At 45.5% G+C, this 22,154-nt stretch overlaps 1 protein-coding gene across 1 annotated transcript; it reads left to right on the top strand.

Moving 5' to 3' along the window:
• The first annotated feature begins 280 nt into the window (after positions 1-280).
• Bhmt (betaine--homocysteine S-methyltransferase) lies at positions 281-21,714 on the top strand. Its single transcript, XM_021179785.2, has 8 exons — positions 281-758; positions 4,768-4,900; positions 11,099-11,217; positions 13,228-13,419; positions 13,787-13,934; positions 17,193-17,375; positions 18,445-18,673; positions 20,936-21,714. Exons 1-8 carry the CDS (start codon positions 726-728, stop codon positions 21,120-21,122), a joined length of 1,224 nt encoding a protein of 407 aa, XP_021035444.1. The 5' UTR covers positions 281-725; the 3' UTR covers positions 21,123-21,714.
• The last annotated feature ends 440 nt before the right edge of the window (positions 21,715-22,154 follow it).

Below are 22,154 nucleotides of genomic sequence, written 5' to 3'. Positions count from 1 at the left end.
CGGTTCCTCTCGGGTTTGCTTTGCTTTGGTTTTTCACATGGAGGTTTAAGGTCTTCAGGGTCTTTCCATTTTGCCTTTTACTTGTTAGACGCTGTGCTTGTTAGACGGTGCAGTATCCTACTAGAAGCTACGGTTACCAGAAACCGCCAAGCCTGCTTGTAAGGTCACTGAGAACAAACCCACTACTTGGAGGACTGGCACTGAGCGCTTCTGCAAAGGGCAAGTTATGTTACTTGTGCCAGATGTAGGTCACGCAGTTTACACTGTGCGAAGTTCTTGTGGGGCATCGCATCCTCATGCAATGATCTTGTATCTTCGCCTTTGTCAAATATTTGGTCACTGAGTGGAATTCTTGGGGGTATGGTCTGGCAGCTTAAGTGGGTCATGGGTACCTGACCCCAGATCAAGGTCAGAGGCCTGCTATTGGACAAAGGTCAGTGTGCAGACGAGCTAGCAGCGACCTCAGTATTTTTTCTTATCTTACTTCGTGTTTCCACCCATCTAGGAGACCAATCTCGACTTCTCCTCCCACAGGCAGCTTCCCAGCTAGACCCTGGCCTGATTCAAAGGCTGGTGGGCGTGTTCCCTGCCTGAGGCCATGTGTTGGACCTGGCCAAGGCTGGGGAACTCTAGCTGCTGTATAAAGAGACCAGCAGCGGCCCAGCAGCACAGACTTTGCTGGGGACAGCTACCCTCCAGTCCGCGCTACTCACTACACCGGAAAGATGGCACCGGTTGCTGGCAAGAAGGCCAAGAAGGTGAGTGTGCAGGGAGCCGGAGAGAGCTCTCAATACACCATCAGCTGGGTACCCCCAATATCAGCAAGTGCAGAGAGGTGCTTGGAGCCTGGCTGTGGCCCAGCATCCTTCTAGTTGGCAGTGTTAGGTCAAAAGGGACACTCAGAACTTTGAGTTCTGACTGGGGGTTCTCCTATTCTGTATGGTCTCTGGCCCTCCTGCACTTCTGGCTCCACGTTGGGCCAATCTGTGGAGTGATTGCCTTCTGGACACAAGGCACCCCCACAGCCACTTTGGATGTCAGGGCGCTCCCTTCAGCCCATCAGACTCAACCCTTCCTGAGTGCAGCACCCCTAAAGACCAGAGAAATATCCCAGAGAAGCTGCTCATGGATCCAGGGGTGCAATTTCCCACAGTGGGAGTTGGCTCTGGCTGGTAGCTTGCTGGGTGCAGGAGGGGCAGGCAGCTGCAGAGCCCGCCTGACTGTTTTAAGGTCTCAGAAACGAATAAGTAGAAGGGTTTTAAGACGCTGAGGAAGAACTGTTCACAGAATTCTAAAAAGCAAAATGCCTGCTGGACAGTCCAAATCTGACCTTCAGTGTTAGGGAATGTAGGCGTGGATGGGGAAGAGATAATATACTTGGATCTGATATCAAGCCTAGGCACACAAGACCCCAGGAGGTGGCTGGGAGACAGATGGAGCCAGGCTGACCATAACCCTCAGCTCTCCCCTGCTGGGAAACCACCTGAGTGTGCCCAGTTTGTAAAGGGACAAACACCAATTCAAAAAGACATCTATGGGAGGGGGAGGAAGAAAGTTAACCCTGTAGAAATGTAAACACCATGGCCCTGAGGGAGACTGCATGCCAGTGTGTGAGAAGGGTATGTGAGTCAAGTAAGGTTTCAATTACTGCCAGTCCATAGATTTACTAAATGATGTCCCCTGAAGACTGCAAAGATGGCTTGTCACACCACACATACAACACACACACACATGCCTTCTTTGGTCCCATTTGTAAAACCATGGATTCTAATCCACTCCCAAATTCAAGCTTACAAACGTCACCAGCCTCTCTACTAGGAGCTGATGGGGCATGGATGAAATCCCAGCACTCAGGAGAAAGAGGCAAGAGGTTCCAGAGTTCAAGACCAGTCTAGGTTACACAGTGCTACAATGTCTGAAAACACAATACAGTGGGGGGAGGGGCAAGATGGGGGAATTTTTACAGTGGGGGGAGAGGCAAGATGGGGGAATTTTTAGAGAATTATCAAGGACAGAACTGAGTGGCATAAGGGTACCTCCCCAATACCTCTGTTTCCATATAAATGTTAGAACGAGGGCTACAGCTATACAGAGAAACCCTGTCTCAAAAAAACAAAACAAACAAAAACAAAAACAAAAAAACCCCAAGGGTTATAGTATGCATTTGATATGACAAGGACACTTATTCATTGCCAAATAAAATCTGGATAAAATACAAAGAACAGCATCTGCAACATTTTGATATGCATTCTGCTAAGTTGTCCAGGCAAATATATGCTTTAAAAGAATAAGCTGATGTTAAATGTGTTCTTTTAATAGTTCACACACACACACACACACACTAAGCTTTTCATAGCGCATCTCACTGTTTAATTTAGAAACAACAAAAAATTCCGAGATTTAGGGAATTAAAAGCTAGTAGAATCTAAGTGTATGATGACATAATCACTCCACATGATTAGCATGATAAGGAAATTACCCCTATTTCCAAAGATCAGATTCCTGGCTATGCTGTGTGCTAAAATATTGTGTACTAAACTTGAAATTGTGTTCAATGAGATATGTTAATTGTCACTGTGTCACTATTTGCACTGGAAATGAGTCATAGCTATTTATAGGACCATTGTTTGTGTGATATATATTTATATTATATATGCTATATAGCTATATATCACTATCACATGCATATATTTATTAATTTATATATATACGTTTAATTTTAAATGTAGTATTTAGGCACATTGTAATCCTGATATATATTTGAATTTCAAAGTTCACATGAGCAATTCTGTATCTTTAGAGTTGTTTATTAACTCACAGACTTCCAGGCTTATCCATGGAGAGTGTACATCCTCATGGGATTTCCAGCTCCACAGGGAAGATGCCAATGGGTTCTCTCTGAGCCCTTGCAATCCTAACGGTGTGGGGTGGGGCTGGGGAGGAGGAGAGTTAAAAATGAAGGAGGCTCTACGGAGATACAGAGGAATTTTATTGCAAAAGCCTGTGGTCCCTCATGCTGTTTACGTGGCCTGTGTTCTCTTCACAGTTCTAAAGAGCCACCGGTTTGGCAAGCAAATAGGATGTCACAAAAAAGCACGTTCCAATGTATCCCCCAGGGATGTCACAATCGAGCATATTCCAATGTATCCCCCAGAGTTATTCACTCTCCTCTGCAGAGCTGCCCCACCCTCCCCCACCTCTATTTAAAATCAAATCTAAAAGCCACTCAAGGATGAGAGAGTCATTAGGACCTTGGATAAAGTATGTAGAGACTCTTGGCTTTAATTTCCCATTTCTAAAATCAGAGAGAGAGAACTTGAACATCAGGTATGTTTAATTTAAAGTTCATGATTCTTAGAAACTGCAAAAACAGTTGTACTAGTAAATTACTTTCCATCCTATAAAAACCCCTTTCCAATTCACAATTCAAAATTCATCTCCTGCACCTGAGCGCAGGGAAAATCGTACCACAGCACTAAAATGGCGTAGCTATGGAGCATGGCCCAGAAATCATCTCGTGAATGCTATGCCTGCCTCTTCCCTGATCTTGGCTCGGGGTACCGGGTGTATATTCTTACAAACTCCTGGGTGCATGACAGATCTGTCATGGCCAAGAGTGCCAAGAACAGAAGCCCATAAGTGATTTGTCCACCTCTGATCTATCTGAATCAGATGTCTCATGGCTTCTTAGTCTTCAAAATACCATACGGCATTCTGTGCTACCCCAAACTCTGACAGTGTTACCCCCCCCCCAGGCTATTGATAGAGTAAGAATATCAGCTGTCACCCTTTAAGAATGTGTGCCCCTCCTGTGACGCATCTCAGAGGAAGAGTGCTGGCCTAGAGTCAAAAAGACCCTGGGTTAAATGGCCAGCACTTCTAAAAGAGGAAGAGGACGGGCTTTGTCAGAGTAGCTATAGGGACAATATAGTATGCATTTTATACGGAACCGAAGGAAAGGAATCTAAGGGTCTCACCCCCCCCCCCAGATGATAAACAATTAAGGAGTTTCAAATCCTAACTGCCCTAATTTGCTCATTCACTGTATATGTGAGCTGAATTATTACAATATACAAATGGAAACTATGTGCTCTTTTTTTATTCTGCTCAGGTTATAACCCAGAGCCTCAAGCATGCTAGAAAAGTGTTTTACCTCCGTGGTCTACCAGACAATAACTTACCCTGTGTACTGAAGACTCCCAGGCTCTGCACACACCCACAAACCCAGCACATACACACGATCGTGCCAACTTCTAGTAGCTGAGCATTCTACCGTAAACTAATGTATAAAATACATATGCACCTTCCTGACGTTGATGCAAAAAACACAACACTTCAAAGGGACGGGGCAGTTTATTCGGGAGTTACTCTGAGTGATTAGGGCTCAGGAACCAAATTCCATGTTCCTAGGTCATAGCAGTTTGATGATTACCATCCGACAGCATTCGTGGCCCTTTGGTTGGTTGGAAACTGAGGCTCTGTTGGAACATTCCAGAGGATTTAACCTAATGGTCACAAAGATGTACAGAGGAAGACTATGTGCCGTTGGGGTTCAAACACATGCCAAGATTGGCTCTGGGTTTGCAACATTTCAACCCCTGCAGATCACTGAAGCTCTGATGAGCCAATCGGCCTCACAGAAGGTGGAAACTTTCACTCACACCAAGGGTGCTAAAGAAATTATACTTCTCAAGAATATACTTGCAAAATCATTAAAAATAGAACTTGACTTTGAAACTCCTTTCTCTCCCTCATCTGTAAATTCAGGGGATCTTAGAACGCTTAAATGCCGGAGAAGTTGTGATTGGAGATGGAGGATTTGTCTTTGCACTGGAAAAGAGGGGCTATGTAAAGGCTGGACCCTGGACCCCAGAAGCTGCCGTGGAGCACCCTGAGGCAGGTTGGTACACGCTCCATCCTAAACTATGATGATGTGTGCTATGTTGAATGAACTGTGAGAGCAAACCACGAGACAGGTGCATACCTGCAATGTTTACCGTCCCTGGTATTGATCCTGGGCACTGCCAACCATCAGTACAGACTCACATGCTGTGAAGCATAATGGCTCTCTCTGCTTCTGTCAGTGACCCACCCACCACCTGGCTCCTGCCCTTCACTTTGGATGAGTCTAGAACTTGGATCACTGTCTTTTTCTCTGCCACTCTCCCACTCACCAGTCTTCAGGGTTCATAGGGACAGTCCACTCAGCAGTTTGCTAATGCCTAAATCTCCCCAGGGACTTTTCCCTTCGCTGTGCCTCAGCCACCCACCCTAGAATTTGCCATTACCAAAAGATGTCCTTCTACAGTGTGCAGACAGCAAGCCCCTTTGACACTCTCCTCCTGTCTTTCTGCTCCCTCTCTGTGATTCTCCTCCTCCTCCATCTCCTCCAGACTCTCCATCTTTTGTTCTTGCCAGCTAAGTCTTTTTCCTCCATGTGTCTGTCCTTCTCTCATACACTTTATGATCCGTGGTACCACATTCCATCTCTCCATTGTATATTTGACAACTAGTCCAGCTCACTCTGCTGTAGCCCAGGCCATTTGCAGTCAGGAATCTACCTGCTCTATACAAATCCCCGTGTGCCTTATTCCCAAAACACCAAACACGGGTGACCAGGAAGGAGTAAGCAGCACCTTCCAAGGCGGAGGTCTTTGCAGAGTCTCAAGCGAGAGGGAAGCATTGTTCTTCAAAAGGGAGGATCTGGGACTGGAGAAATGTCTCTGTTGGTCAAGTGTTTTCTCCTCAAGCAGGAGGACCTGCATTCCACCACCCACCCTACACACACCCTGGAGAGGCAGAGATGGGAGGATCCCTGGGGCGGGGCTTGCTGTCTAGCCTGTCTAGCGGAATCAGTGAGCTTCAGGTTCAATGAGAGACCCTGTCTCAAAAACAACATATAAGGTAAATCAGAAATACACTCAGTATCAGCCTCTGGAGCACGCACACTCGTACGCTCGCACGCACGCACTCATTCATATACATAGCAGAGGAATGGACGACCTCTTCAGCCCAGAGCATTCTGGGAGGGATCTGCCTTCTCAGAGTTCTTGGATGAATCTACTTATATACTTCACCCCTGTCTTGAGGTCCCTTTTCTTTCTTTCTTTCTTTTTTCCTTTCTTCCTTTCTTTCTTTCCTTTCTTTTTGTTGGTTTGGTTTTTTTTTTTTTTTTTTTTTTGGTTTTTCGAGACAGGGTTTCTCTGTACAGCTCTGGCTGTCCTGGAACTCACTTTGTAGAGCAGGCTGACCTCGAACTCAGAAATCCGCCTGCCTCTGCCTCCCGAGTACTGGGATTAAAGGTGTACACTGTAGCTGTCTTCAGACACTTTTTCTTCTTGCTCTGGCTCTGCTTGCTCAGACCCAAAGATTGATTTATTTATTATTATGTAAGTACACTGTAGCTGTCTTCAGACACCCCATAAGAGGGCACCAAATCTCATTACATATGGTTGTGAGGCACCATGTGGGTGCTGGGATTTGAACTCAGGGCCTCTGGAAGAGCAGTCAGTCAGTGCTCTTAACCACTGAGCCATCTCTGTAGAACCCCAAGTGTAAATAAATATTCTTATCTGAGCCTAGTTCCTGAGTCCCGGCACAAAGTCTGTTGATGGTACCCAACGGTAGATATAACATGGCCCCAACCGCACTCATCCATCTGAAAAACTGTCGCTATGAATGCTCTCCCCTTCAGAAGCAGCCACCACAGTTCACCACGGGTGAACATTTTAACTGTGTCACCTTGACAGCCTGTCAGGAGGTATCAGTGGGGGAGGGTGAGCACTCATTCCTGGCGTGGGAACGCTCACTATTCTGATCGTTATCATGATGATGTTGCGTTGATCTGGTCTGGTCCATCAAGCATGGGTCCGGGCTTACCCTTCTGGGAGGTGCATGCTTTTCAAGAATGAATGGAAACTCCATGACACTGAACCATTTGGTCTCATCTTTTCTGCCACAGACTGAAATCCCATATGGCACCTGGCTCTGCCAGTGCCCCCTCTGTCAGCCTCAGCTGACTCTGCGGGAGTCAGGAAAGACAGATCTGTGACACATCTTTCCTGGACCATTCTTACAGGATGGTGGCTGTTTGCCTTTTAGGGGGAGGTAAAAATAAATGAATATTTAAAACATTGATGCTGAGGGCTGGGGATGTAGCTAAGTATTAGAATTCTTGCCTGACATATCCAAGGGCCTGGGTTCAATCCTTCCCACTGTGCAAAAAGAAAAGAACAAAATACTCATGCTCCTAGTGGAGGGATGATTGGTGGCATGCATATTTTATGCACATAAAACAGTGAGTCTACAGGTGATTTTTTTTTTTTTTTTTTGTAAGTTTGACTGAGTGATAGCTAGAATTGACAGAGGCCCTGAAGAGCTTTCCTACAGGCTGGACTTGATCTGAAACATTTCTTGTGAGCAGAGCAAGACCTGAATTTTCAGTGCTGGAGGGAGACTGAGAAAGGAATGGATGCTGTTAGCCACCCACTACCCCACCCCCAGCCCTCACATGATGACATGCAAACCACACAGGGACCAACTGTGGGCGTGGCTTCTAGAGTCCTGAGGACTGCAGAAGACTGCTTCTATTATTGTGTCTTTGCTGCATGTTACACAGTAAAGGGGGCCCTAAAACGAGCCCCCCTAATCAAATACATTGATATTCCACCTGGCCCCCATACTGGGGCTTGAACTAAGGGCCTCACACAGGCTAGGCTTGTGTTTTAGCACTAAGTTACTTCTTCAGCCCCAAAATAAGTTTTATTTATTTGCTTAGTTTTGAGATGGAGCTTAGGCTGGCCTGAAATTCTTTTTGTTTTTTTTGTTTTTCTAAGACAGGGTTTCTCTGTATAGCCCTGGCTGTCCTAGAACTCACTTTGTAGAACAGGCTGGCCTCAAACTCCAAAATCCGCCTGCCTCTGCCTCCCGCGTGCTGGCATTAAAGGCGTGCACCACCACGCCCGGCCTTTTTCTTTTTTTTAACATCAATATATATGACTACTGACACTAATGTTTTGTGTTAGTTCAGGTCACATTTGGCTCCCGAGTGGTATTTCTGCCAACTTACATTCCACAGGAGAACTGTCTTTGAATCTGTAGGACAGTAGTTCTCAACCTGTGAGTCTTGACCTCTTTGGGAGGTCAAACGACCCTTTCAGAGAGGTCACCTGACACCATTGGAAAACAGGAATATTTACATTATGATTCATAAAAATAGCAACAAAAAAACTTTATGGTTGGGGAGGCACCATATCATGAGGAACTGTATTAAAGGGCCGCAGCAACAGAAAGGCTGAAAACTGCAGAATGTGCTTCGGGATTTCAAAAACTTAGATTTCTCAGCTGGGCAGTGGTGGCACACGCCTTTAAGCCTAGCACTTGGGAGGCAGAGGCAGGTGGAATTCTGTGAGTTCTAGGCCAGCATAGTAAATTCTAGGACTGCATAGTAAGATCCAAGAGAGGGAGGGAGAGAGGGAGGGAGAGAGGGAGAGAGAGAGAGAGAGAGAGAGAGAGAGAGAGAGAGAGAGAGAGAGAGAATGAGTTCAAAGTAAAGAGATCCCATCAGTTACCTTGGATCATTGCCCCATAGGAAACTCCATGAAAACAGACTTTCTGTGTTGTAGAATGTATATGTATGTGCACACACACACACACACACACACACACACACACCCTCTCCTCCCAGGATGCTTTCATGGGTCTTCTGGAAATCCACCCATAGACGACCTTAGTGGACTTTCTGGTGATAAATGATGCCATCCTAGTGCCTGGGATCCCAGTCTGCACTCCTAACCATTCTAAGATTCCTCCCTACTCACAACTGCTCTGTGTGTGTTTGATAGACAGGAACTCCCCATGGGTTGTTTTCATTTAATTCCTGTGCTAATTAAAATGAGCTTTAAAGCTTAGATGTGTGTTTTAAGCTCCTTGCCTACTGAGAGCTAAAGTTTCCATGATTAAAATCATGAAAGGGCTGGTTCCAAGCTTGGGAAGCTATTTTCTCAAATACAGAAGCTTTTTTTTTCTTCTTCTTCTTGTTTGTCCATTCACTTAAAAACAGAAACACAGGTTTCCATCTGAGTTCTAGGCACTCCACAGAGGCACGGGTACAGCTCCAGCCTTAGCCTCTATGTTCGGTGTCCCAGCTGTTTTCCAGGTTTCTGACATAGCTGCCCTTGACTGGGTTTTATAGGCCCCTGACATTTCAGAACTCCCTGCAGAGCTCGGTAGGATTGCTGGTTCGTTCCTTTGCCTGGCTAATTCCCTTGACAAAACAAACAGCAAGTTTCTCATTTTATAAGATGAGTGTTCCCCATCTGTCTTATGCATGACAGTTCTCAGGAAGGCTGGAAACAAGAACCAACCAGGGAACCTTCAAAAGGACAAAAACAGAAGACAAAAAGTGATGCCTGAATCTTCCCCCTAACCCCCAAGTAAGCCAGAATATCTGTGGGGTTGACGCACCCTCAAATCCATCATTTTTAGAAAAGCATGCAGGGGACTTGACGAGCTCCATAGGGTTAGAGGCAACACTTTAGAGCCGAGTAGTGCTCTTTAAACTGAACACCGGTAACTATAAGGGAAACACATACTTCTTCTTCAGCCATGAACGTGTTTGCACTTGCCATTCATTCAGGGCTTATAGTGGGAGCAGCGGCAGAAGCTGGAGCAGCAGCTGGGGCTCAGATATCACAAGAAGGTGGCCAAGTGAACCCCCAACATGGGGAGACTCCTTTTAAATCTCAAAACCGGCCCTCAGTGACACACTTCCTCCAACAAAGCTGCACTTCTCAACCCTTCCTAAAATAGTTCCAACGACTGGAAGCCAAGTATTCCAACATGAGATTGTGGGGGGCATTCTCAGTCAAAGTGCCACAGGATTCTTTCTCAAAAGAACAAGCAAAAAGCACTAGGTTAGGAGAGGGAGTGAGGGAAGAGTGGGGGGGGGGTAGCTGGAGGGGGCAGTGAGCAGGATGTAAAGTGAATAAGCAAAAAAATAAAAATTAAATTAAATTAAATTAAAAACCTAGCAAAAGCCACTGGGTTAGTCCCAGCTACCACCTAAGATTCAGAGCATGAACTGTGGGTACCAGGCTAGTAGGCCATTCGTCCTCTGCTCTAAGGTCCTCTTTTCAACTATATCGCCTACCACCTTTCCAACATCCCTTCAATGTCCCAGGTAGATTCCTGTCATTTCCCCAAATGCCAAACCTGATGCTACTTTGTGTTTGCTAAGGCTGTTCCACTGCGGGGGCTGCGCTTCCTCGCCTCCATGCAGTGAGAACCTGGAATCCTTCAGCTTGCAGCCCAATGGCTTCTCTTCCCATTAGAGAGCAGCTCATGCAGAGCCCACCCACATGGCACTTAGGTCAGATATCCTTGGTGGGTCATAACATTTTCCAAGGACAAGACAACAGAAAGTTCCCCCTCCTGCTAGTACTTTCCAAGATGAGCAAACTAAACCAAGAACACAAGGAGCCTGAGAGGGGCGGGGAATGCAGCACCATGAGCCCTCTCCGCTCTAATCATCCAGCTATCTAGTCATGACAGCTTTGAGGAAGGTTCCAGGAGACTCAGGTTTCCCTCTCCTTAGGCCCAGACATGCAAATGGCAAGCAGCTGGACCGGCCATTTTGGTGTTTGTTAACCCCTAAGCCTCTTGAAAGTGTTGCAGGTTGGTGAATGGATGAGTGAAATCATGGCTTTGCAAGTTGGTGGATGAGTGAAATCATGGCTTTGTAGGTTGGTAGATGGATGAGTGACATCATGACTTTGCAGGGTGGTGGATGGATAAGTGACATCATGGCTTTACAGGTTGGTGAATGAGTGAAATCATGGCTTTGTAGGTTGGTAGATGGATGAGTGACATCATGACTTTGCAGGATGGTGGATGGATGAGTGACATCATGGCTTTGCAGGTTGGTGGATGAGTGACATCATGGCTTTGAAGGTTGGTGGATGGATGAGTGACATCATGGCTTTGCAGGTTGGTGGATGAGTGACATCATGGCTTTGTAGGTTGGTGGATGAATGAGTGACATCATGGCTTTGCAGGTTGGTGGATGAGTGACATCAGGGTTTTGCTTGTGTGCTCTCAGTTCGTCAGCTTCATCGGGAGTTCCTCAGAGCTGGATCGAACGTCATGCAGACCTTCACTTTCTATGCAAGTGAAGACAAGCTGGAAAACAGAGGAAACTATGTGGCAGAGAAGATTTCTGTGAGTACCACCCACCCACCAAGGCCACTACTTGTGAAGGGCATCACAGACACTCCACTACTCAAGTTCCCACAGAGGAAAGCTGGAACTTTGTTCTTTTGTTTGTTTGTTTGTTTGTTTTGTTTTGTTTTTCGAGACAGGGTTTCTCTGTGCAGCCCTGGCTGTCCTGGAACTCACTCTGTAGACCAGGCTGGCCTCAAACTCAGAAATCCACCTGCCTCTGCCTCCCAAGTGCTGGGATTAAAGGCGTGCGCCACCACCACCCAGCTGGTTTTTTTTTTTTGAGACAGGGTTTCTCTGTATAGTCCTGGCTGTCCTGGAACTCACTCTGTAGACCAGGCTGGCCTCAAACTCAGAAATCCACCTGCCTCTGCCTCCCGAGTGCTGGGATTAAAGGCGTGTGCCACCACCACCCAGCTGTTAGTCTCTGTGTAGCTCTGGCTGTCCTGGAACTCACTCTGTAGACCAGGCTGGCCTCAAACTCAGAAATCCACCTGCCTCTGCCTCCCAAGTGCTGGGATTAAAGGCGTGAGCCACCACGCCCGGCGAACTTTGTTCTTTTACCAGAATAAGAGGCATGTGACTCAGGTTTGTGCTGCACTCTTTAAAATTAACAGGAAGGCATTGGTGAAGCAGATTAAATCGACAATGAGTCCTGTCTGCTCTTATACTGCTAAGCAAAGTGGCATCTTTACAAGTCCATACATCTCCCTACGTTTCTGAGACAAGCTCTTAGTATGCAGCCTGGCTGACCTGGAACTCACTGAGATCTGCCTGCCTCTGCCTCCCAAGTGCTGTCATTAAAGGCATGCAGAGTACAGGGGCAGCAAGCTGAGACGCAGTCGCTTCTACCATTGCCAAATCACTCACCCATCAAGGCTGAGATCTGTCATATTTAAAATGAATCGGGAGATCTAAATTCCAAGTCTAAATGACCTGTGGTGATGGGTGTGCTTGGTTTTTTTTTTTTTGTTTGGGTATTTGGGGGTGATAGTGGGTTTGTTTTGCTTTGTTTTTTAAGGATAAGGGGGAGGATTTTGTGGTTGTCTGCAATGTGAAGGGTAGAGCCCAGTACCTCAGACATGCTAAGCAAGAGCCCTCCCCACAAGCTACACCCCAGACCAGGCAGGCTTGTTGGCCCCCTGTGTGCTCCTAGCCACTCAAGAGACTGAGGTAAGAGAATCCTTGAGCCCAGGAGTTAAGGCACAGGATGAGATTCTATCTCAGCACAAAGACAAGCTGGCCTGGCTTGTGCATGCCGTGATCTCAGCACTTGGGAGGTGAAGGCAGGAGAATCAGGAGTTCAAGTACAGCCTGGGATGAATGAGACTCCATTTCAAAAAAATAAAACAAACAGAAATGTCATTGTCCAGGACAGCTCAATCTTAAATGTCTAAATGACTACCGGGCAGGTATTTATTATGGGAGCAATGCACTGTAGTCATAAATTTGGTCATCATCCTAATTGAGTTTTAGTCATATTAATTACAAAAGCTATTATCCATTGTCACCACAATTATTTGCTAAGTACTGATCTAAGTGCAGGTTGGTATTAGAAAATTCCAGCCAGGCAGTGGTGGCATACACCAGCACTTGGGAGGCAGGGGCAGGTGGATTTCTGAGTTCCAGGACAGCCAGGGCTACAGAGTGAGTTCCAGGACAGCCAGGGCTACACAGAGAAACCCTGTCTCGAAAAAACAAAAGAAAAAAGAAAAAAAAGGAAAATTCCAGATTAGTCCGTTTTGTGTAGAAACCATTGTCCTCTCACAGACTGTTGACGATGTGCTGCTGTCTAGATATTACTCCTGTACCTACTGCTGTTCTCACGGTAGGAGTGTAGCTTTGCAGACTGCTCAACTCGATCAAGCATTGATCCACATAACCCTTGCTTCCTGGGGAAAAAAAACAATGACACTAAAAATAAAACTGAGAGGTGGGCGTGTGTGTAACAATATATTTTTCCAATTTCACCTGTAAATTTAGATGTGTCCTCCCACTTACCCACTTTAGGGGCAGAAAGTCAACGAAGCTGCTTGTGACATTGCACGGCAAGTGGCTGACGAAGGAGACGCTTTGGTTGCAGGAGGCGTGAGCCAGACGCCTTCATACCTTAGCTGCAAGAGTGAGATAGAAGTTAAAAAGATATTTCGCCAACAGCTAGAGGTGTTCATGAAGAAGAACGTGGACTTCCTCATTGCAGAGGTGAGCAAGGAAAATCCATTCAGACAGAAGAACCCTTCCTTACTCAGACAGAACCCTTCCTTACTCTCAGGAGGCCAGCACAGGATGCAGTTCAAACCTCAACAAGGAGCAACAATATCTACTTAGCTTTCCAGACCTTTGTCCATCTAAGATCTCTGCAGCCTCTGACTCAGTTCACCTAACAGAGCAGCTTTCAAATCGTTTGTCTTCTATTCACACTAAGAAACTGTCTCTTCCTTCTATTCTGGGTCAAAAATGCTTAGAAACCCAGTTACGACTAGACAGTTCCTCAAATAATAATCAGATTGTATTGCTATCGTTTTGTGGGAAACATGATTAAAGGTGTTCTGCCTTTCACTGGTTTCAGTATTTTGAACATGTTGAAGAAGCTGTGTGGGCAGTGGAAGCCTTAAAAACATCTGGTAAGCCCGTAGCAGCCACCATGTGCATCGGGCCCGAGGGAGATTTGCATGGCGTGCCCCCTGGAGAGTGTGCCGTGCGTCTAGTGAAAGCAGGTAAGACAGATTTCCATCAAGTTGCCACTGGTGAAATGTTTAATATAACATGAAGGAAACACACGCTGTTCATGTGTGCAAATGAGAGGGTGCATGTGGCATTTGTGTGCACACGTGGCGGTCTCCCTCTAGCTCTTCACCTTACTTCTTAGGACAGGGTCGCTCACTGAGCCTAGATCTCACTGATGACCTAGGCTGGCCTCCCCTCTGAGCTCCCAGAATCCACTTCTCTGTCTTGACCGCATAGCACCAGGGCTATCGGTGTGTGCTGCCATGCCCAGCGCTTGTGTGGGTGTTGGGATCTGAACTTAGGACCCATTTAGCCATCTCTCCATAAATGTATGTTTTTAAGGGACAGTAAGATGTCATTCTTGAATCCCCAAACCACATATTCACAGCAGCCCTGTGAAAAGGGTAGTCAGGCATGCTGGAGAGTTAATGTTTAGAAATAAGAAGAATGTTTGGGAAAACCAACAGAAATGTTAGGAGAAGCTGTGTTTTACTTAAACATGTCTCAAGTCGAGGCTCTTTAAACATTAATAACTTCAGAGTTAGTTGTCTCCTTGCCAAAGTTTTCCTTTTCTCATCGGCTAGTTTGCTTCGCTTCATGTAATTGGTATAATAAATCAAAAGAAACTTTGATATGAAATACTGACCACCTAATATATCTTTTTATCCAATTTCTGTTCCTAACATTGGGTTTCATTTCAATTAGGGGAAAGTCACAGGCTGTTTTCTAAACTGTCGCATTTTAAATCCAAGTTATAACTCAGTGTCGGGGGAGAGGGAACACACTTGGTGAACTAAAGACACACTGGTGATTTGTTTAATTTATGGTTCTTATCCACCTCTTGATTTTTCCATAAAAAACAATGTTTCATACTTGCCATTAACAGTAACAAACATTTGTATTTAGGAAGAAAATTGTATAATCCTAATTTTTATGGGAACTATAAAATGAGAGGGGATAAGTTAGCTATCTTCAAGATCAGCGGGGACTCTATCATTTGCTGTATATCTGGGAGGTGGGCTGGGCCTGCCGGTAGTCCTTTCCCATCATTTTTCTGGCCTTTTGTATCCTGTGCTCCAATTATAGGTAGCCTCATTTACATCATTTATCTGTTTCCAATCCCTCTCACTAGACTAACATGCATGAAGGTGAAGATTAGGTCTGCTGGGCTCAGCCCTGAGCTTTCTGTGTGGGACAGTGCCTAGCGCATCACAGATCTTTAACAACACCTGTCTAATAAACCCAGTCCCTCTTCCAATGCTTAGCTCGAATTCTACTTCCATGAATCTGATGGGAGCATCTCTAGCCCCTAAAACACATCACTTTCTAATTACACTACTCATTTAAAACGTCTTTTTCTATCTGTGAAAATGTCGGTAGGTCAGATGTAATTAGGTGACGCCACACTAAACTTACTTGTGCACGGATCTCCACTGTAGGCTTCTCAGAGTCTTTAGCATGTTATTGTATCTTGTTATACAAGAAGGAGATGTGATGTGGCTATGTGATGAATAGCCACTACCTCACATCATCCATCATAAAACTGTATGTTTATGGGCCAAATCTTGGCAAGCCCTGAGCTAAAATATAAAGTCTGTGATGTCAGAGAGCAAATTCTATTTACATTTCCTCTTACAAGGAACCCTACATCTATCAAGTATCTAATAAATAGCCAATATATAACTATCAATCAGTATGGCTACAATTAAGGAAAGAGAAACTACGGGTACTCCACATTCAAGATCAAAGTCAAAAGGTCAAGATTCAGATGAGAATGGGTGTGGTCCACACCCATAACCCCTGTCTTGGGAAGGCTAAAGCAGGGGGATTGATTACAGTTTGAGATCAGCCTGGGCTACAGGGTGAGACTCAGTCCTACAAAAACTCCAAGTGAAGATGTTAGGTGAGCAGAGGTAGGGTCTCTCTCACAGAACCTGAAAGCTATCTGTTAGGTCAGGCAGGATGGCCAGCAAAGCTGCTGGGATTGGCCTGGCTCCATCACCCCACGACAGACACCCAGTGCTGTGCTCACAAGCTTGCAAGGTGATGCCAGCAGGTTGGCGCTGGGGATTTGAACTCAGATCCTCTGATTTTCACAGCTCACCAGGCCACCCCCCGACCCTTTACTGAAAGTTCTTAAGTTCAAAATGACGAAAGGAAGCACTATTTGGGAATCCTCTCTTTTTAAGAGGGCAGAACTGTTAGCAGCATCCTGTCTCTCTCTTCAAATCTACAGGATGACAACATTTCCAAAGCCATACCTAACGACGGTCACGTCACAGCTGGGTATCCTGACTCCAGACACAGTTAAGGACAGAATGGCTACAAACATCTTTTTAAAAAATGAGACATCTAAAACATATTCTGTCTCATTAAATCAAACATCACAACAACAGATTTCAGAAGAACACATTAGGGTGCCAGCTCTGTTCCGCTTCTGGTCTGGGAGGCTGACGTGCCAATGAGCATTTTCTTTGATAGGTGTTAAAAAGATGAGTCACTTCAAGTTAAAGGAGTTTTTTGAGATCTTTTTTTCAAACCACTAATCCTGTCACAAAATTCCTTTTTGATAACAGATTTTTAAAACAAAACAAAAAAACAAAACAAAACAACAAAACAAAACAACAATAACAAAAACTTTCCTTAAGTGACTTTCTGTTTTTTGGTTTGGGGGGGGGGGTTGTTTGTTTGTTTTTGTTTTTTGTTTTTGTTTTGTTTTGTTTTGTTTTTTCGAGACAGGGTTTCTCTGTGTAGCCTTGGCTGGGCCCAAAGGGTCTTTGTGAACTTTCTAAACATGCCTGGTGAGAGGGCGCATTTATTCTGGCCTCGGATAACCAGTATAACGCTAAACACAGGTACAATCCGGCAGCTGGGAACATTGAACAATCACCGTGCTTGCCACATAATGTCACACAAGGAAAAACCAACTGCTGAAACTTAAGGGAGAGAGAAAAAAAACAAAGACAAAACAAACCTCTAATAATGATTTAACAAAATAAAAATAAAAAAGACAGAGAACCCAATGCACTCAAGTGACACTTCAATTTTATCCGACTCTTCTGAGCACTTTTCTCAGAAAACATTTCCGGGCTGCTCTGGACTGTTCTTCCTCGCAGGTGACAGAGGTTCTGTGACGGCCAAACGCTGTCCTTCAATTCTTGCTGAGTGCAAGCTTCTGATGGTGAAGGAAGCATGGAACCTGCCAGAATCTGGTGTCTGCCCACACTAACACGCCCCCTCACTTCCAGGCGCCTCCATTGTCGGCGTGAACTGCCACTTCGACCCCAGCATCAGCCTACAGACTGTGAAGCTCATGAAGGAGGGTTTGGAGGCTGCGCGGTTGAAAGCTTACCTGATGAGCCAGCCCCTGGCCTACCATACCCCTGACTGTGGCAAACAGGGATTTATTGATCTCCCAGAATTCCCCTTTGGTAAGACAGACGTTTTTATAAATTGTCTCAATATCTTTGCTTGAGAAATTTCAAATGAATTTATATAGCCGGAGAGTTTTTAATCGCAGGAGAGAAATCACTGTCATCTCTTGCCCCCGAGTTTCTGTCCCTAAAGTCAAAACTCCCTTTATTAGGCAGTGGAAGGACAAACAGAACCACGAAGGGGAACCACAACAACCATGAATTTAAGTGTGAAACCAGAGAGGACAACCAGTGAGTCATGCCTTAGAGGTGACGAAAAGCTGCCCTCTGTGGTGGGTGCACATGCAGAGAGCTCTTCCTGGTCCTGCCTCTGTTGCTGAAGTGTGTGACCTTATTTGTTTATTTTTTAAGTCACAAACATAAGATTAAATTATTTCCAAAGCCCTGCTCCCTCTTAAGAATTTTTATGTTAATTTTGTGTGTGTGCGTGTGCGCACGCGCAAGCGTTGCATGTTTACGAGTATTCATGTATTTACATGCAGAGGCCAGAGGAGGGCATCAAATATCCTGCTCTCTCACTTTCTACCCTTCTTTCTTTCTTTTTTTTTTTTTAATAGCTTCTAGGAAGAAGCTTTTTTGGTTGGTTGGTTGGTTGGTTGGTTGGTTTTTGTTTTTGTTTTTGTTTTTGTTTTCCGAGACAGGGTTTCTCTATCACCCTGGTTGTCCTAGAACTCACTCTGTAGACCAGGCTGGCCTCGAACTCAGAAATCTGCCTGCCTCTGCCTACCAAGTGCTGGGATCAAAGGTGTGCGCCACCACTGCCCGACTTTCTACCTTTCTTAAAGATTTATTTTTAATTATGTATGTGTGTGCATATGTGTGTGTCTGTGTGTGTGCGTGCACATGTATGTCTGTGTATGCATGCACAGTCCAGATCTGAAGCTGAAGCTATAGACTGTTATTTGTGAGCTGCCCAGCATGGTCCCAACACAGGTCCTCATGCCTGAGCAGCAAGTGATCATATTCATTTAGCTATCTCTCCAGCCCTTTGTTGTTTTTTGATTGTCTGTTTGTTTGTATATATATATATATATATATAACTCAAACATAATATTGTTTATTCCAGGATTGGAACCCCGAGTTGCCACTAGATGGGATATTCAAAAATACGCCAGAGAGGCCTACAACCTGGGGGTTAGGTACATTGGTGGCTGCTGCGGATTTGAGCCCTACCACATCAGGGCGATTGCAGAGGAGTTGGCCCCAGAAAGGGGATTTTTGCCACCGGCTTCAGAAAAACATGGCAGCTGGGGAAGTGGTTTGGACATGCACACCAAACCCTGGATCAGAGCAAGGTCAGTTCCTCCCCACTCCCACTGCTTCCCCGATGTCCAATTGAGGCCATGAAAGGTCCCTTGCCACTTCCCGTGTAAAGAGAATGGTCTAACTCCTCCACAGTTTCTCCCTGAGCCGCTTGTAAAGCATCTTCCCAGATGGCCCATGGAGAAGGTTAGGATATATCGCCATTTAAATAGTATGCAAATGTGAGTCTGTGTTCCAGGAAGGCATAGTCCACGAGGTGTCCACTCATGCTGACTTTTAAAGAGTGGTGGTACATACCTTGAAGTAGGTAGGGTAGGCGAATCTCTGAGTTCAAGGCCAGCCTGGTCTACAGAGTGAGTTCCAGGACAGCCAGGGCTACAAAGAGAAACCCTGCTTTAAAAAAAATAAAAATAAATAAATAAAAGAGTTGAGTATAACTCAGGCTTGGGGCAGTTCGGTGGGAAAGAGGTTTTATGATACATATCAAAGCTTGAGAAATAAGCTCCCGGCAGCATTTTAAAAATCAAAAATTGAGTATAGCTTGGCATTAATAATTTATACTAGTGCTAAGTGTTTTTGCGTCACAATTTTCAGAGCTGGGAATGAGTTTTTTGGTATGACAGGCAAGATCTCTCCTCATAGCTCACACTCCACTGGAGGAGATGAACAAGGGAATACCTCTGGTACTGGGCTAGACACCAACAACTAGGAACCTCTGATTTCTGACTCCGAGAGTCTCACAGGATCAAATGGCTCAGAAAATCAATGCTTGGCATGATGTTCCACACTTGTAATCCCAGCACTTAGGGCATGGGAAGGAGAAAGCAGGGAGTTCAAGGCCAGCCTTGACTACATAGCGAGTTTGAGTCCAGCAGGGTCTACCTGGGACACAGACACAGAATAAAAAGGGGAAAGCAACAAGAGGAAGATAAAGTCATTATACGACACCGTGACAGCTTGTGAGAAGTGAAGAAATGACTCTCTGCCAACCAGGACAACATCTTAGAATAGGGGCGCTTGAAAGCTGGATTTAGAAGGCTAAATAGGATCCCACTAGGTAGAAAAGAAGGATGGGCGCCCTAGTCCCCAAAGAGTTAAGCTAAAGACAGAGAAATAGACAAGGAAATTCAGATGACATGGTAAAGTTCAAGTACAGAGAGATGCGCAGCGTGTGGGGGCTCTGAGCTAACAGTCTATGGCAGCAAGAGGCAGAAGGGGAAGCTGCTGCAGCCAGAGCTGAGGTCTGAGGATGAGTTACATTGCCAGACAAAAGATCAGCCTCTGATGGGGGGCACTAAGAGGTGGGAGGAGGGAAGGAGAGGTGGGGAGGGAGGGAGGGCTATAAGTCTAAGAGTGGAGACAGTTTCATAGAAAGCAGACTCCAGGACTAGCAGGGGTTGGTCCATCATCCGCGTGCTCGCTGGTGCGTGACCTCATTCCCAAGGTGATGGGGAGCCTAGGGCAAGGTGAGCTTTTCAGGAGTCTAGCAGATGTAAGAACCAGTGTAGATGCTTTCTAGACGGGCTACCCGATGAGGCCTGAAGCAGGAGGAGACAGTGACAGTATAACAAAGGCGGATGGAGGCAGTGCCCAGCCACGGGGGCCAACTTGTCTCCAGACAAGTTCAGATGTGGCTGCAGATAGAGAGAGCTGCAGAAGAACAGAGGGGTGGGTATGATCAATGGATGTCATGCACGTGTGAGAGCGCCATAGAGAACACACATACACACACATACCACACATACACACACATACCACACATACACAGAGGTGAGAGCACCACAGCAAACACACACACATATGAGAGTGCCACAGGGAACACACACATACACACATGAAAGCACCATCGTGAAGCACATGATTCCCACAATTAATACATTCTAATAAAAGTTCTCTGTGTAGCCCTGGCTGTCCTGGAGCTCACTCTGTAGACCAGGCTGGCCTCAAACTCACAGATCTCTGCCTGCCCCTGCCTCCCAAGGGCTGGGATTAAAAGTGTGCACCACCACCACCCAGCTAATACAAGATTTTAAAATGTGGCCAGGACACCAGGACAGAAAGGTGGTATATACTGGATAGACGATAGCCTGTTTCTAAATTTTAGGCTTTTAATCTCTATGCTTGGGTTCAAAAGAGACCTAAAGGTCTAAGTGGTGGAATGCCTCAGTCTGGATTAGAAAACACATATTCATAGCCAGACTTCCAGAGACTGATAAAGGCTCTGAGGGTATTCTAGAGATCCTGTGTGTGCTGTGGGTGTATCATGGATCCTGATGCGTGTTTGGTTTCCACAGGGCCAGAAAGGAATACTGGCAGAATCTGCGAATAGCTTCCGGCAGGCCGTACAACCCTTCCATGTCCCGGCCAGATGCTTGGGGCGTGACCAAGGGAGCAGCCGAGCTGATGCAGCAGAAGGAAGCCACTACTGAGCAGCAGCTGAGGGAGCTCTTTGAAAAACAAAAATTCAAGTCTGCACAGTAGCCACAGGCAATGGTTTGGGGTAAATCCCTCCATGTCTGGGCCACAATGTGTGCCCGGAAGGAAAGGATAGCTGAAAGTCAGTGTTTGTGTTAATACCAGCCTACACCTATGATTGGCGCTAGTTAGACAAAATGGAATCACAAGTGATAGCATTTTACAGTTACAAAACTATGTTTTAGACATTTACTTAGAAGCAAAGAAAGGAAAAGTCCACAGTAAATCCTGAACAAATGTTCTAAGTACCTGCCGTGTAACAGTCATACAGAAGTCACTGCGGCAAACAGAAAGTCCCCCAGGTGTCATTCCCATTTCAGGTAGGAGTGTAGGACACAAACCACCATAAATGACATAGTAACTACTCAGGGACCATACCGTAAAGGACATAGCAACCGACTTTATCTAAGATGCTTCTGGCAGTGGATCCTAAGATCTTTTGAGCATGACCCTTAGAGAGAAACATCGTATGCACCAGCCCTGTAAAACTTGACATATAACCACAAAGAAGAAACAACGGATCCATTCTGGGGTTTTCTGTTCTGTCTGCTTCCATTCCATTTCATTAATAAAAACGTGCTGGTTGAAAAATCTTCAAGACAATTTTTTGGTGGCCCATTAATGGTCTTGATTATTGCAGCTGGGTGTGGTGGTGCACGCCTTTAATCCCAGCACTTGGGAGCAGGCGGACTTTTGGGTTCGAGGCCAGCCTGGTCTATAAAGTGAGTTCCAGGACAGCCAGGGCTATATGGAGAAACCCTGTCTCGAAAAAAACCAAAAAAAAAGCTGGGCCGTGGTGGCACATGCCTTTAATCCCAGCACTCCGGAGGCAGAGGCAGGTGGATCTTTGAGTTCAAGGCCAGCCTGGTCTACAGAGTGAGTTTCAGGACAGCCAGGGCTACACAGAGAAACCCTGTCTTGAAACCACCCCCCCCCCAAAAAAATTATTGCTATGGTAAATGTATATTTTTTTTGGATTTTCGAGATATATGTATATATATATATATATATATATATATATATATATATATATATATA

This window comes from Mus caroli, chromosome 13 (genome assembly GCF_900094665.2).
Source record: "Mus caroli chromosome 13, CAROLI_EIJ_v1.1, whole genome shotgun sequence".
Lineage (NCBI taxonomy): Eukaryota > Metazoa > Chordata > Mammalia > Rodentia > Muridae > Mus > Mus caroli.
The sequence above is the reverse complement of the archived record's forward strand: the minus strand, read 5'-3'. Positions and strand labels throughout refer to the sequence as shown.